Source organism: Nycticebus coucang, chromosome 11, assembly GCF_027406575.1.
Source record: "Nycticebus coucang isolate mNycCou1 chromosome 11, mNycCou1.pri, whole genome shotgun sequence".
Lineage (NCBI taxonomy): Eukaryota > Metazoa > Chordata > Mammalia > Primates > Lorisidae > Nycticebus > Nycticebus coucang.
Window position 1 is genome coordinate 109761329 of NC_069790.1, and position 17623 is coordinate 109778951.

At 42.1% G+C, this 17623-nt stretch overlaps 1 protein-coding gene across 2 annotated transcripts in view; it reads right to left on the reverse strand.

Moving 5' to 3' along the window:
- KIAA1549 (KIAA1549 ortholog) overlaps positions 1–17623 on the reverse strand; it is a 147327-nt gene that overhangs the window by 9048 nt on the left and 120656 nt on the right. For both annotated transcript variants that reach the window (XM_053553717.1, XM_053553716.1), the window contains exon 17: positions 7031–7077. In XM_053553717.1, coding sequence (XP_053409692.1) covers positions 7031–7077 — 47 coding nt within the window. The remainder of the gene's footprint in view (positions 1–7030; positions 7078–17623) is intronic.

The following is a 17623-nucleotide window of genomic DNA, read 5'->3' on the forward strand; positions in this document are numbered from 1 at the left end:
TTATTAAATACTTATTTTAAAGTCAATAAAAACAATATAAACTTATTACATATTAACACAATATTTTTTATTAAATTAACTAAATTCTCTAACTTCTCCTCCTCAAAAAAAAATTAGTGAGAAGAGTGGCACTCTTTTATATTTTATTCATATTTCCTTAGTAGAAGGTACCTGGATTCTCATATACTTTGCCTTAAATCAGCTGCTATAAGTTATTTGAGGAGGAAAATCCTGCCTCACAGAATAGAAAGAACTGGAAAAGGAAGACAGATTTTAAAAGCCTTTTCAGATAATATTCAAAGAGTATTTCAGACACTCTTTTTGATACCACATCAAAACTCAATAGGGTAGGTCCTGAGGGGTTCATTGCAATGCAGAATTTGAAATAATATCATCTGAAACATCAATGAATTTTTTTGTACTCTGTTACATTTAAAACCCACAATTCTACCTTGCACTTTGAATGATCGTTAACCCTTGCGTGATTTTATGACATCCATCATTTGGAAAATACTAGTTCACTGAGTTATACACATCCCAATTTTATTATATCTCATTCTGCAGTATCAAATATCCTATTCATTAATATTACTGAGTTCATCTAGAAAAGTCTTTAGGTACTAGGAAGCTGTCAATTTCAATGCAGCAGACAAAAGTTTCCAAAATTCAAATTTTCGCTTGAAAGCTCAATTTTATCCTTAGTACCAAATGCTGTCAGTTGCTTTCCTTCAAGTGACTGGCTCACTTTGTTCATTTTTGAGACAATGTCTGCCAAACACTCTGGTCTTAATACGACATCTGTTTGTTCAAGTCAAAAGCACAAAAGCAGTTAATTCAGTTCAGTCTCAACTCCAAACACGGAGCAAGGGCTTTGCCTTAAAACTTCTGTATTCAGCAGAAATGCTTTATACATACAGGGTATTTCCTCTTCCTTCACACAGACTGTTAACAACTAGGGTCTAGTTTTTATAAAATTAATAATTTGTACTACTTCCTCAAGGATGTGCTAACATAAAACTGGTGGGTTTTGGGTGTGCGTGTTTTTAACTTCGATCACACTGCAGTGAAGAAACAATCCCTGCTCATCCAGTCTGGCACTGCCTGGACCGACACTGAGGACCAGCAGTCTCCCCCACCATGGCTGTTGCACCTTAGCACAAGTGTCAACATAATTAAAAAAAAAAAAGGCAAGTAACATCCTAATAAATTACAAAAATAGCTTAGACCTCCTGAAAGGGTCTCAAAGACCCCATCCTGAGAACCACTCTTCTGAAGAAAATTCAAGAATAAAAAAAGGTTCCAGTTGACGACAGTTCTATGAAAATGACAGTGAAACAGTAATTAACCGATGAAGCCAGTGTGGTGAGAACCGGGACTGACCAGCACTCACCCTGCAGTGTTGTTTCTGAAGTGTGCCTCGTAAACTAGAACCCAGGCTATGGAGGTGGCTTTCTTTACATAGTTGCTATTGTTTTAGATTGGCCTCAGAAAAGAGACGTCTGTCATCTCTGACTTGACAGATCTAAGAGCTTAACATGAGGCACGCTCTTCCTTCAAGATCTGGAAACTGGAGCCCACACCTCACCTACCCACAATCTCTGAGCCATCCACTCATGAACTAGCTCTTGCCCTTCACTCAATTCTTCCTACCCCCACCCCCCACATTTGCATCACCTTTATCCTACACTGTGTGTAACCCAAATACGCTACATTCCTTTAACTTGGGTGATCATAAAATGTATTGCCCACACCTGAACACTTTCGAGAATAAAGCCATGGGTGACATGGGACTAGCCCGTGCAGACCAGAGCACATGGTCCCCTGTCTCTGACTTCACCGCTGCTTCACCTAAGCTCTCCTCACTACTCTTACCTTTTTAGCTTTGGCCCACAAAGGCGAAAAGGAGGAAGGGTGGGGAAAAACAAAGAAACCCCTCTGAAAATGAGCAAGCATAAAGAAAAGTAACAGAAAAAAGTAAGTAGGAAACATAACATTCCTACTTTTGTGAGTCTTCTGGTCACGGAAGGGACGGCTGGGTTTGATTTCTGAGAGTCGCTGCTTTACCACAATGCCATCTTTGTGGTAAACCAATGACGTCCACAGGTGTGTGGCGTACTGGTGCACGTGTCTAGCCTCACAGTGATACTAAACCGTCTTACCCACTCAACAGTAATTCGTACCATCTAGAAGTGTCCTAACATCTTAGTCTTCTTTCTCAAAGTGTCTTGTCTATTCTTGACCCTATGCAGGTCCATATATATTTTAGAATAAGCTTGTCAGTTTACACATATTTAAAAAAAGAAACTACTATGATTTGAATGGGATTACATTAAATCTACAGCTCACTTGAGGAGAAGTGACATTTAAAAATACTGAGTTGTCTAATCCATGAACATCTTTCTTTACAAGGCTTAAGCATCTTCGGAAGATTTATTCTGAAGTGTTATTTATTTCTAAATGCTATTCTAGGCTTGTGCCTATAGCTCAGCAGCTAGGGCACCAACCACATACACCAGAGCTGGTGGGTTCGAATCCAGCCCGGGTCTGCCAAACAATGACAACTACAACCAAAAAAATAGCTGGGCGCTGGGCGTTGTGGTGGGTGCCTATAGTCCCAGCTACTTGGGAGGCCGAGGCAACAGAATCGCTTAATCCCAAGAGTTTGAGGTTGCTGTGAGCTGTGGCACCACGGTACTCCACCCAGGGCGACATAGTGAAAATCTGTCTCAAAAAAAAGAAAAATAAATAATAAATGCTCTTCTAAGTGGTATCTTTGAAAATTCTTTCTTTTTTGTTGCTTGTGTATAGAAATGAAACAATTATTGTACACTGATCTGATATTTAGTTACCTTAAAGTTTAGGTGTCTTGCTAGCTAGTGATCTTGTTAAATTCCCTTAATTATAACAACTAATGTATTGACACTTTAGGATTTGATGACACAAAATTATAATTATCTGCGAATAAATTATTATTCTTATTTATTATTTATTTAATTTTTTTGAGACAGAGCCTTAAGCTGTTGCCCTGGGTAGAGTGCTGTGGCATTATAGCTCACAGCAACCTCCAACTCCTGGGCTCAAGCGAGTCTCCTGCCTCCGCCTCCCAAGTAGCTGGGACTACAGGTGCCCACCACAATGCCTGGCTATTTTTTGGTTGCAGCCATCATTGTTGTTTGGTTTGGTCCGGGGCGGATTCGAACCCGCCAGCTCAGGTGTATGTGGCTGGTGCCTTAGCCACTTGAGCCACAGGCGCCGAGCCATTCTTACATTTTTTTAATTCTTTCCTTTGTTTGTTTCTTTTTCTTGCCTTGTTACCCTGGCTAGGAACCCCTGGGCAATCTTGAATAGCAGTAACTTGAGCAGGTATCTCTCTCTTGCTCCTGTTCTCAGGGAAGGCTTTTAACCTTTCACCATTAAATAATATTTGCCCAGAAGCTTTTGCTCAGAATAGAATTCACTCCTATTCTTTGTTTGCTTAGATATTTACCACTAATGGATGTTGAATTTCATCACATGCTGTATCTATTGAAATGAGAAAATCTTCCTCCTTTATTCTCTCCTTGAAGTAATAAATCACACAGCTTGATTTTTTTAAATGCTAAATCCCCCTGGCATTGCTGGAATAAACCCAATTGGGTTGCAATGTGATATTCTTTTGTATATATTGCCAGATATGTCCCCTGATGTTTACTTTCATGTTTTTCTTCTGAGTGTTCATGAGAAACTGGCCCTGGATGTTTTCTTCTTTGCACTTTTGTCTTTGTCCTTTGCATCAAGGTGATCTCGTCTCACAAAATGAGCTGGGGATAGTTCCCCTTTTTGTTTCTTTTCTTTTTTTTTTTTTTTGAGACAGTCTTACTTTGTCACCCTCGATAGAGTGCTGTGGCATCATAGCTCACAGCAACCTCAAACTCTTGGGCTCAAGTGATTCTCTTGCCTCAGCCTCCCAAGTACCTGGGACTATAGGCACCCATCACATCACCCGGCTATTTTTAGAGAGGAGGTCTCACTCTGGCTCAGGCTGGTCTCAAACCAGTGAGCTCAGGCAATCCACCCACCTTGGCCTCTCAAAGTGCCAGGATTACAGGAGTGAGCCACTGTGCACGGCCCCTTTTTCTGTTTCTTGACAGAGTTTGTATAACACTGGCACCTTTTCTTCCTTCAGCAATTGGCAGAATTCACTATTTAAGCCACCTGGCCTGGAGCTTTCTTTGGGGGAAGAATTTTAATAGTGATTTCTATTTTTTAAATAGTTATATGACGATTCAGGATTTTTCTTTCTGGGAATTTTTCCATTTCAAATTTATGAACAAAAATGAATTCATAAAAGAGACGGAGTCTCACTCTGTTGCCCAGGCTGATGTGCAATGGAGCAATCACAGCTCACTGGCAGTCTCAAACTCCTGGGCTCAAGTGATCTTCCTGCCTTAGCCACTGAGGAGCTGGAGCTACAGGGTGCCACCAAGCCCATGTAATTTTTACTCTTTTTAGAGAAAGAAGTCTCACTATGTTATCCAAGATGGACTCAAACTCCAGACCTCAAAGCAATCCTCCTTCCTCAGCCTCCTGAGCAACTGGGATGATAGACATGAGCTGCCACACCCAGCTAAACCTTGTTAATGTCTATGAAATCTGGATTAATTTATCTTTTCCATTCTTCTTATAGATAATATGTCATACAGATTATTTGATCAAACTTGCCAGAGGTTTATCAGTTTTATTAGTTTTAAAAGAATTTTTGGCTTTACTGATTTTTTCTACCATGGTATTTATTTTCCATTTCATTTATATATGTCATTATCTTTATTTCCTTCCTTCAAGTTTAATTGAATCTTCTTTTTTCTTTTTTTTTTTTTTTTGCAGTTTTTGGCCAGGGCTGGGTTTGAACCTGCCACCCTACTCCTTTGAGCCACAGGTGCCGCCTGGATCTTCTTTTCTCACATCTTGAGAAGAATTCTTAGATAACTGATTTTCAGTCATTTTCCTTTGCAAATGTATTCACTTAAGGCTGTGGTTCTCAACCTTCCTAATGCTGCAATGTATTTTCATTGTTAAAAAGGGGTCGCGACCCACAGGTTGAGAACTGCTGATTTAAGGCAATAAATTCTTCCTTAAACATGGCTATAGCTATATCCCACAACTTTTAGTATGTTTCATTTTCACTATTATTCATTTTAGGTTAGGTTTTAATTTCCACTGTGTTTTCTTCAGAGTATCAGGGATTATTTTAGAAGGATGCTGATTAACTAGCAAACATAGGGATTTTCTAATATCTTTTGTTACTGTTTCTAACTTAATTTTACTAGGGCTAGCAAATATGCTCCGAGTGAGTTCACTTCTTTGAAATCTGTGAAGATTTGCTATGGCCCAGCATCTGGTAAATTTTTTTTTTTTTTTTTTTTTTTTGTGATTTTTGGCCAGGGCTGGGTTTGAACCCACCACCTCCGGCATATGGGACTGGCACACTACTCCTTGAGCCACAGGGGCCGCCCCGGCATCTGGTAAATTTTTAAAATGTATTTTAAAAGAAGGACTATTTCACAGTTATTGAGTTTAGTGTTCTGTGTAGTCAATTAGGTCAAATTGATTAATTATGTTGTTCAAATCTGTAACCTTTCTGCATCTTCATATTTTTAAGTATTTCATAAGCCAAATATAGTTTTATATCCAATTAACATTTGTCTTTTAATTAGAATATTTAGTTATTAACATTTACTATAATTATCTTCATATTTGAATTTCGATTTCTATCATATTATGATTGCCTTTCTGTATGTCCTGCCAATACTACCAAAACTATATTCTTTTTCTCCCATTTCCTACCTTCTTTTGGGTTATTTTTAAATTATTTTATTACTCCTTATAATCTTTTTTTTTTTTTTCCTGTAGAGACAGAGTTTCACTTTATGGCCCTCGGTAGAGTGCCAGGGTGTCACACAGCTCACAGCAACCTCCAACTCCTGGGTTTAGGCGATTCTCTTGCCTCAGCCTCCCAAGTACCTGGGACTACAGGCGCCCGCCACAACGCCCAGCTATTTTTTGGTTGCAGTTTGGCCTGGGCTGGGTTTAAACCCATCACCCTCCGTATATGAGGCCAGCGCCCTGCCCACTGAGCCACAGGCACCGCCCTTGCCTCCTTATAATCTTATACTTAAGTATTCTTTTAGCATTGTTTTAGTGATTTATCCTAAAAAACAACTCCTTCCGGGACAATGGACCTTAACTTTACTAAGCACATTCATTATTTTAACATCTGTGTTTGAGAACCCCAATAATTGGACCTCCTGTGGTTCCATTTCTATTGTCTGTTTCTCTTGATTTGTTTAAAATTAGATTTTCTTTTCCCCTCATATTCACCTGGATGTGTGCATGTATGTGATACACTGTAGAACAATGGAAACCCCACAGTGACATTATCTTCCTCTAAAGGGGATTTACAGCTGTTTCTGCCGGGAAGCCATCCCTGGGGACCTTTCAAAGCTGAGCCTTAGTTCCCGAGGGATCGAGGGACCGATCTAGCACAACTCATTCTTATTCTAGGCAATAACACCTAAGGGTCCAGACTCAAAAACCTCGAGATGTTTGCCAAGGTCTTTCCTCCTTGCTCTCCCAGCAACATGCGTCTGTCAAAAACTTCGTCTGGCTTCTCAGCTGCTTCCCAGGGAACTCACAGATGTCTCTGGGAGCAGAGTGGCCCCACGCAGGGCCCATCTCTCTTGAGTTTCCTGGACCTTGGCCCCATACTGCTTCACTGCCCTGTTACTTCTCTGAGTTTTTAAAAGACATTTAATATTTTGCTCAGCTTTTCCAGTTATACTCAGCAAGAGGACTAGTCTAAATTATCTAGTCTGTCACGGCTGGAAGCAGAACTTAAATTCCAACTTTTTCCCTTCCTCTTCTAGTTAAAGAGAATATACAAAACTCAGAGTTTTGCATCTGCTCACACTAGCTAAAATAAATGTGTTTACAAAATTTGAAAAAAACAGCTTATGTGAGAAAGTGATAATATACTTCATTTTGAGAACCTTACCTTGGCAATGGGCCTGATGGGGGAGTCATCCCATAGTCTTCATATCTCTGGAAGAAATTCAAGAGAAACATGAAGATTAATATCCAATGTTTATTATAGAGTGACAACAGCAAACTTATAAATTTAGCTTGGCAGGATCAACTTTCAAGAGAATTATTTTCTCATTAAATCTCATCCTGCTTTCGGGGCACTCTGCCATCAAATAATGCTACATGTTTCAGTTTGGGGAACTGGGCTGCCAGGCTCCAGAAAACACAACTAATTTCTAGATCTTTCCTTTTTTTGTATAATCTAACTAAAAACATAATTGGCAAACTTCCTGTGCCTGCTCTTTCCTAAGGCTCCATTCTCCGCAAACCTCCATCTTCAGCTAAAAGGGCAGGCCCAAGTGGCCACATTCAACGCAGATGACTACCAACTTGAGCTACCACGTCACCAGATCCGGTGAGTGCCCAGCAGCAATTCAAATACCTTAAGCAACAAACTATCAAATGTGTACCATGCTGTAGAATACTATAAAAAGAGGAAGAACAGAAAGAAAACCAGAAACTGTAGAGACTTGAAAAGCTAAAGGCAGCACCTTCAGTTGCAGACCTTTTATACTGGGTGTCCCCGTATCCTTCAACCAACTCTTTTTTGAACTAGCCAAGTATTCTTTGTCTAAAGCAATACGCCACATGATTTAAAGAAACATACCTCCCATTCCCTAGGAAACCAACCTATCCTATCCCTAACATACATGGGACTCTTATTTCAACATCTCTTTTCAAAAACTGTGACACTATTTTAGAATCAGGTACTTCAGGAGAGCAATAACCTTGGATGAGTCCATCCAGCTGTAGTCAGTGAGAATGGATGGTTTGCCTGTGGTCAGAAGCTCCGGGGTAAGGTCTAAGTCAGCCTTGCTCCACTGCCACATCTTTATCTTGAGAAGCTGTCATTTACCGAACTCATATTTTGTAATAAGCACCAGGTAAGCATTAACTCAGGCTCACCACAACAGTAAAACAGGGCTCTCTGCCTCTGTTCTATGGTTGGAATCCAACTCACAAAGCAGTTAGGTAACTTCTTCCTAAAGTCTTTTGGACTCCAAAGGCCAAGTTCTTCACCAATGCTCTACCTTGCCTGTGGCTCCCCAAACCAGATTTTCCCCTATATACAAATCTCTACTTTGTGGAGAAAAGAGAAAAGGCTTTGCAGTCAGGCAGACTGGCCAAGCTACTCAACGTCCTGGGTCTCTTTCTTTATGCCAAGAAGATATAATGATCTCCAGACTCAGAGTTCTGAGGGGATTATCAAATATGAAGCTGAGGTCAAATTACTTCCCTTTCTGACCCGCTCTGCTTACATCTTCTTAGCAGAGATGCAGTTCCCCAACTGAGGTAAAAAATAAGTCAAGGTGGAAAGGCAAAATAAGTTGTGGAAGAAGGAAGGAAGAAAAGGAAAAGACGCTGCTACTCTTTTTTTGAATAATTAAAGTGAAATATGACACTGGACAAAGATTATTCGCAGTGGCTTGTGTGTTGTCAGCACAATTTGGATTTTTTTTTTTTTTTGAGATAGAATCCCACTATGTCACCCTGTAGAGTGCCATGGCATCACAGCTCACATCAACCTCAAACTCTTGGGCTTAAGCGATTCTCTTGCCTCCACCTCCCAAGTGGACTACAGGTGCCTGCCACAACACCCAACTATTTTTTGGTTGTAGTTGTCATTGTTGTTTGGCAGGTCCAGGATGGATTCAAACCCACCAGTTCCAGTGTCTATGGCTGGCACCCTAGCCGCTGAGCCAGAGGCACCAAGCTGGTTTGTTTTTTTTTAATTGAGACAAAGTCTCACTTTGTCACCCTCTGTAGAGTGCTGTTACATCATAGTTCATAGCAACCTCAAACTCTTGGGCTCAAGCGATTCTCTTGCCTCAGGTTCCCTAGTAGGTGGGACTACAGGTGCCTGCCACAACACCCGTTTTTTTTTTGTTTGTTTGTTTAGTAGGCCCAGCCAGGTTCGAACCCACCAGCCCTGGTGCATGTGGACAGCGCCTAACCACTGGGATACAGACGCCCAGCCCACAATGTGGATTTTTAAAACATGTTCAGGGCGGCGCCTGTGGCTCAGTCGGTAGGGCGCCGGCCCCATATACCGAGGGTGGCGGGTTCAAACCCAGCCCCGGCCAAACTGCAACCAAAAAAATAGCTGGGCATTGTGGTGGGCGCCTGTGGTCCCAGCTACTCGGGAGGCTGAGGCAAGAGAATCGCCTAAGCCCAGGAGTTGGGGGTTGCTGTGAGCTGTGTGAGGCCACGGCACTCTACCGAGGGCCATAAAGTGAGACCCTGTCTCTACAAAAAAAAAATAATAATAATAAAAAAAAATAAAACATATTCAGATGCAAAATTATTTTTTAAAAATATCCAGGCTTACCAGTTTACCTATCAAGATCTCAGGAGGTCTAAGTGACAAACTAAAAGAAAAACAATGAAATATAGCTGTCCACTTATTACCTGTTATATTATCATCGTACTAGACAGTTCAACTCTATTGTCAGAAGAAGGATGTCATGTTTCTAGAGATTACATGCCTGAAGAAAAGGTTTTTTAAAAATAAAATCACAGGCTCAAGCAGGCGCCAGCCACATACACCTAAGCTGGGGGGTTCTAATCCAGCCCATGACGGCTGCAACCAAAAAAATAGCTGGGCATTGGGGCAGGCACCTGTAGTCCCAGCTACTTGGGAGGTGGAGGCAGAAGAATCGCTTGAGCCCAGGAGTTGGAGGTTGCTGTGGAGACATAATTGAATGTGAAGGTTTTAATCAGCTATGTCAATGAAAATCCCATTTTAATGCCTCTCTTCTTTCTATTCAGTTTAAAAAATAGGCCAAAAGAATAAAGGCAGCAAACTGAATGATTAATGGAGTCTAGGATAGGCCAAAGGTAAAGCAGTCTGGTCGGCTTGTAAAGCACCTTAGCTCAGGCCCCCATACTCACTATGGAGAGGACTACTCCGAAAAGAGCTTAACTTCCACCCAGGAAGTGGAAATACCACCTACCAAGTGGCCGAACTCACTGATGCAGAACAAACACCCCTATACCTGGCAAGAAAGAGCAAGAATTTACCATCAGGTGGTAAATAAAGGCGCAGGTGGTAACTGGAGGCACCCTGAAATCCACATTCCTGACTACAGTCAGAAGTCATAAATAAAGGGTGATCAGTAACTTTACAACCAATTTGTAAATATGTCAAAATTATATTACATATCCATAGCCAATGATTCTGGTTTTCCACTGGATTAAAACCGCTATCATTCTCATCAAAATCCATCAGGAGGGCAACATCAAAACTCACAATGCGAAGACCACTGCGTAACAATGCTTGTAAAAATCTTACTATGCGGCTCGGTGCCTGTAGCTCAGTGGGTAGGTCGCCGGCCATATACAACGGAGCTAGCGGGTTCGAATCCAGCCCAGGCCTACCAAACAACAATGAGAACTAGAACCAAAAAACTGCCGGGTGTTGTGGCAGGCACCTGTAGTTCCAGCTACTTGGGAGGCTGAGGCAAGAGAATCGCTTAAGCCCAAGAGTTAGAGGTTGCTATGAACTGTGACGCCACAGCACTCTACCAAGGGCGCATAGTGAGACTCTGTCTCCAAAAAAAAAAAAAAAAATCTTATTATGGATTTGAATTGACAGTTAAGGGAGTAGATTAAAAGCCTTGTTATGAAATCTTTAATCCCCAACACCTGTGAACAATAAACAAATAAGAAATTTATTTTGATACAAATCTGTCAAAAAAAAATTACTGCTAAAAATTCCCTAACAAGAGGCAAATAAAAGAGCAAAACCATACTATGCACTGAGCAAAATTGTGGCCAAGGGAAGAAAACAAAATATTCTGGGGCTGGGGTTAGGGGTGATACGGCCCCTAACCCCAGCCCCAGAATTACACTGTACTTAGAGGGAGCTGGCTGAGAGCCACTGGCAGTCCGCGGAAGCCAGGATATGCCTGGGAGCAGAGAGGGGTGACAAAGAAACATCAGGTCAGAGAGTGAGCGGAGACTTTCCCTTTGGAAAACTCAAGGGGACGCAAAGTGGCTCCTGGTGGGTCTTCCTCTTCATTACAAGTCCTCTTGTCATCGTGACGACACACCTCAGCTACTTGGCCCACCCAGCGCTGACACCCCCCATTTTACTTATCAGTTGCTGATATCTGAGACCAGAGGCAGGGAGACAATTAGAAGCTATCACAATAACCCTGTTGAGAGAGGATGGTGGCTTCAATGAGTTTAATGCAGAGGACAGACTCAGGAGGAAAAGTCACCCAGGCTCCAGCATGTTTAAATGCTCCCACCTTCCCAGACCCTCTCCATTTCGCCTGCACCTCTCTTACCCACAGTCCCTTCTGTCAACATTCGTCTCATGAAGCCCCAGTCCCGTCCCAGTGCCTGCACCTGGGCGTCTACATGCTGACCAACAAAAGCAGAGAACTCCAATTTGTGCCACTGTAACTTCATGGCAGGGCCTCAAGGCTAAGGCGTCGGTCCTAACCGGTTTCCTCTCATTCTCCCCGGTTGGCGTTTTGACGCTATTCTTCCTCGAGCCTCCTGCCCTGCCATATTCCTGCCTTCTTCCTCTGCCTTCTCTGCTGGTCCTCAACTTCCTGCCACTAACTGCAACTTGATTTTAACCACACCCAACCTTTCTTCTGTTCTACCATCAAACTGGAAGAAATATATCCCCTCGTTTCCAAAGTTAATCCCTGCACTGGTGCTCCGGATCCCCGGCGTCCACTCTCCTGCATCATCGAACTCTTCCTCCGCACTGGCTCGGTGCCGTCAGCAACGAATCCTGCGGGAGCCTGGCAGGGTCTTCCTCTCCAGTCCCTGCCCTGCACGACACCAGGTGTGGCACCCCTCCCACCAAGAGTGCCACAATGGTGTCCTGTGTTGTCTCACGCTCTGACAACCATTCTCCACTCTGAAATAAGACTGGTCTTTCAAAGAGCCATAACCAGTTACGTCTCTGGCTGCTCAAAACCGTGTGCAGCCATGCCCCCTGCCCCCCGGATGAGATGTGGGCCCTCTAACCACAGGAAGCCTCCCCCGTTTTCCTCTCCTGACTCCTGTCCACCACTCTCACTGCCCACCCTGCACTATGTAGCCAGAAGTCATTTCCCTGTTTGGAACATACTATGATGGTTAAATTTATGGACCAACTTGACTGGGTCACAGGATGCCCAGTTATCTGATGATACGTTATTTCTGGGCATTTCAGTCACAGGTTTCCAGAAGAGATCATCTCTTGAATCAGTGGACTGAGTAAAGCAGATGTGAGTGGGCGTCATCCATTCCACTGAGGGCCTGAACAGAAGAAAAAGGTTGGACTTGTACTCTGAATCTTGAGCCGCCTGCCTGCTTGAACTGGGACATTTGTTAATCTTCTCCTGCCCTTGGAGCTTCTGGTTCTTAAACTTTCAGATTCGGACTGGAATTTGGCTCTCAGGACTTTGAACTACACCTCCTGGGTTTCCCTGGGTCTCTAGCTTGCAGACAGCGGATCACAGTGCTCCTCAGCTCCATAATCACGGTTTCCTGGGCTCAAGCCACCTGCCCGCCTCAGCCTCCCAAAGTGCTAAGCCACCAAGAACCACGGTGCCTGACCAATTAGCATTTGAAAAGCTTTAAATGATGAAGAGCGTTTTCTATAGCTACCCACAAATTTACATTTCCCGTGCATTCTATTCATTTATGCAGATATTCTAGATATTACGCATTTATCTAGATATTCATCGGATCTGAAATTATTTTACTTCTGCCTGAAGGTCTTCCTATAACATTTCTTGGTTTTTTTTTTTTTGTAGAGACAGAGTCTCACTTTATGGCCCTTGGTAGAGTGCCGTGGCATCACACAGCTCACAGCAACCTCCATCTCCTGGGCTTAAGCGATTCTCTTGCCTCAGCCTCCCAAGTAGCTGGGACTACAGGCACCCGCCACAACGCCCAGCTATTTTTTGGTTGCAGTTCAGCCGGGGCCGGGTTTGAACCCGCCACCCTCGGTATATGGGGCCGGCGCCTTACCGACTGAGCCACAGGCGCCGCCCCTATAACATTTCTTACAATGCATGTCAGAGAAGTTTTTATTTCACCTTAGTCTTTGAAAGATATTTTCACTAGATATAAAATTCTAAGTTGACCTTTTTTTCCTTTCAGTTCCTGTATTCTAGACAGGGAATATTCTGCTTTTACCTTTGTTCCACTGTACGTAAAGTGTCCCTGTTTCCTGGATGCTTTTAAGATCTTTATCGCCTGTTTTAACCAACGTTCTTAGTAGAGTTTTCTTCCTGTTTCTTATGCATGTGCGTAGGGTTCACACTGAGCTTTGCAGATCTGTGAATTTGCAGTTCCCACCAATTCAAAAAATTGGGGGCCATTATTTCTCTTCTTTAAATAAATTTTACCGTACATGTTTGAGGTTTACAACATGATGTTATGGGATACATATAGATAGTAAAAATGATAGTGAAGCAAATTAACATCTGTCATCTCACATAGTTATTTTTTGTGACAAAAGCAGCTAAAATTTACTTATTTAACAAAAATTTCTACAGTCTTCCTGCTGTACATTAGCTCTCTGGACCTATTCATCCTGAATATCCACCACTTTGTATCCTTTGACCTCAACCTCCTCATTTCCTCCCACTCCCTCACCTCTGGGTTTTGTTCTCTATTTCTGCATATTTGACCTTCTCATTTTTTTTTTTTTTTTTTGTAGAGACAGAGTCTCACTGTACCGCCCTCGGGTAGAGTGCCATGGCGTCACACAGCTCACAGCAGCCTCCAACTCCTGGGCTTACACGATTCTCTTGCCTCAGCCTCCCAAGCAGCTGGGACTACAGGCGCCTGCCACAACGCCCGGCTATTTTTTTATTGTTGTTGTTGCAGTTGGCCAAGGCTGGGCTTGAATCCGCCACCCTCGGCATATGGGGCCGGCGCCCTACTCACTGAGCCACAGGCGCCGCCCATTGACCTTCTCATTTATATATATTTTTAGATTTCACATGTAAGTGCGATCATGTAATATTTTTCTTTGTGTGTCTGCTTCTTTCACTTAGCATAACGTCCTACAGGTCCATCCAAGTTGTGGCAAATGACAAGATCCCCTTTTTCAGGTTTAATAATATTTCATTGATAGGGGATTAATCTCTAAAATTTTATTTTTAAAAAAACTCTTATAACTCAATAGCAAAAAAAAACCCAAATAAACCAATGATGATTAAAAATGGGCAAAGAACCTGAATAGACATTTTTTCCAAAGAAGACATAACACACGTTTTCTTTACACATTCATCCGTCCATGGACACTTACATTGTTCCCATGTCTTGGCTATTATGACTAAGGCTCACGTTCAGCAGTGAACGTGGGAATACAGATAACTTTATAAGGTGGTGATTTTATCTCCTTTGGGTATAAACCCAGAAGAGGGATTGCTGGGTCATCAAGGAGTGCTATGTTTAATTTCTTTAGGAATCTCCATACTGTTTCTTATGTCTCTACCAATCTACATTCCCGTTAACAGCGTACGAGGGTTCCCCTTTCTTCCCACCTTTGCCAAAAATCTGTTACCTCTTACCTTTTAGATAATAGCCATTCTATTAAGTGTGAGGTGATATCTCATAGATCTCATAGAGGATTTAATTTGTATTTCTCTGATGATTATTTTGAGCACCTTTCCATATACCTGTTGGTAAATTTTTTTTCTTTGGAAAAAATGTTCAGGTTTTTTAAAAAATAAAATTTTAGATTTCAACCCCTTATTAGATATGTGCCTTACAAATATTTTTTCCTAGTACACAGGTTGCCTTTCCATTTTGTTGATTGTTTCTTTTGCTGCGCAGAAGCTTTTTAGTATGAGGTAGTCCCATCTGTTTATTTTTGTTTTTGTAGCCTGAACTTCTGGTGTGACACCCAAAGAATCATTGCCAAGGCCAATATCAAGTAACTTTCCCCTGTGTTCTCTTCTAGGAGTTTTATGACTTCATTATAGTCATAAACTTCAGTTCTTACAGTCAGGTCTTTAATCCATTTTGAGTTGACTTTTGTGTATGGTGTGAGGTAAGACTCCAATCTCCTTCTTTTGCATGTGGAAATCCAGCTTTCTCAGCACTATTTATTGAAGAGATTGTCCTTTCCCCACTGCATCCTTGCTGTGCCCATATCAAAAATTAGTTGACCAGATATTTCTGGATTCTCTATTCTGTTCTTTCAATCTGTGTTTTTTTGTTGTTGTTGATCCTAGTACCATATCATTTTCATTTTTACAGCTTTATAACATAATTTAAAGTCAGAAAGTGTGATCCCTCCAACACTGTTTTTCTTTCTCAATATTGATTTGGTCATTATTATTTTTTTTTTTATCTCTTCCTCTCTCTTTGGGAATTCTAATTACATGGGTATTAGTCTTCTTGAAAGCATGCCACAGTTCACTATTGCTCTGTTCATTTTTTTTGTTTGTTTTGTTTTTTTGTTTTTTTTGAGACAGAGTCTCACTTTGAAGCCCTCAGTAGAGTGCTATGGAGTCATAGCTCACAGCAACCTCAAACTCTTGGCCTCAAGCAATTCTCTTGCCTCAGCTGCCCAAGTAGTTGGGACTATAGGTGCTTGCCACAATGCCCAGCTATTTTTCTGAAAGACGAGGTCGCACTCTGGCTCAAGCTGGTCTTGAACCTGTGAGCTCAGGCAATTCAGCAGCCTTGGCCTCCCAAGTGCTAGGACAACAGGCGTGAGCCACTGCGCCTGGCCTGCTCTGTTCATTTCTTTACTCTATCAGTTCTCTTTTTTTATGTTGTAAAGTTTTTACTACTATCTTTTCAAGCCCACTAATCTCTTCTTCTGCAATATGTAATCTGCCACTAATCCCATCTACTATATTTTCATGTCAGATGTTGTAGTTTTCATCTCTAAATTTGAATTGTACCTTTTAATATCCTCAGTGTCTCTAATTAGCATGTTCAATCCTTCTTTTAGTTTCTTAAACATATGGAACTCACATTCTAATAATTCTTTTAACATCTTGTCTACTAATTCTATCTCTGTCACCTTCCTGCTTCTTTGCTTGACTGTTTAGTTTTGATTTGATGGCAGACATTATAAATTTCACCTCATTGGATACTGGATATTATTGTGTTTCAATATTCTTGAACTTCATTTGGGTTCAGATTTTATGTTTTGTTAGGTAGAGCCATGGTAGCTGTAATCTGGGGCTACTTTCTCTCCACCACAGAAGCAAAATTCTTCTGAATACTCTGATATTCCATGCATTATGTGGTTTTCTACTGACGACTGGGAAAGGAATGGCATTAGGCTGGTCAGGCTGCTATAACAAAATACCTTAGAATGGGTGGCTTAACACAACAAAATTTATTTCTCATAGTTATGGAGGCTGGAAAGTCATAGATCAATGGGTGGTGCCCCTAGCTCAGTGGGTAGGGTGCCAGCCACATACACAGGGGCTGGCAGGTTTGAACCCAGCCCAGGCCTGCTAAAACAATGACAACTGCAACACAGTTGCCGTGGTGTTATGGCTCACAGAAACCTCTAACTCTTGGGCTTAAGAATCCTCTTGCTTCAGCTTCTCATTACAGGAGCCCAAAGGGCGTTGTGGTGGGCTCCTGTAGTCACAGCTACTTGGGAGGCTGAGGCAAGAGAATCGCTTAAGCTAAGAGTCAGAGGTTGCTGTGAGCTGTGACAGCACAGCACTCTACCCAGGGCGACAGCTTAAGACTCTGTCTCAAAAAAAAAAAAAAAAGTCATAGATCAAGGTTCCAGCAAGATTCAGTTTTAGAGGCCAGGTGTGGTGGTTCATGTCTATAGTCCCAGAACTCCAAGAGGACTGCCTGAGCTCACAAGTTCGAGACCAGCCTGAGCCAGAGCAAGACCCCGTCTCTAAAACATAGCCAGACATTGTGGTGGATACCTGTAGTCCCAGCTACTTCAGAGGCTGAGGCAAGAAAATCATTTGAACCCAAGAGTTTGAGGATGCTTTGAGCTAAGATGCCACAGCACTCTACTGAGGGTGACCAAGTGTGATTCTGTCTAAAAAAAAAAAAAAAAAAAAAAAAAAGATTCAGTTTTAGGTGAGGGCTCTCTCCCCAGCTCACACAGCTGCCCTCTCACTGTGCCCTAACATGGTGGAAAGAACATTCTAGGGATTCTTCCTAGTCTTGTGAGAGCAATAGTCCTATCAAATCAGTACTCTACCCTAAAGCCTCATTTAACTTTTTTTGTTTTTGAGAGACAGTCTCACTGCATCATCTGGGTAAGAGTACAGTGGCACCATCATAGCTCACTGCAACCTCAAACTCCTGGGCTCAGGTAATCCTTCTGTCTTAGCCTCCTGAGTAGCTAGGACCACAGGCGTGTAGTCTACATTTTTGTAGAGACAGGGTCTTGCTCTTGCTCAGGCTGGTCTTGAACTCCTGACCTCCAGCGATCCTCCCACCCTGGATTGTTAGGATAGTATCACACCCGGCCTCATTTAACCTTAATCACCATAGTCACATTGGGGTTATGGCTTCAACATCTGAAGTTGCTACTTCACGAAGT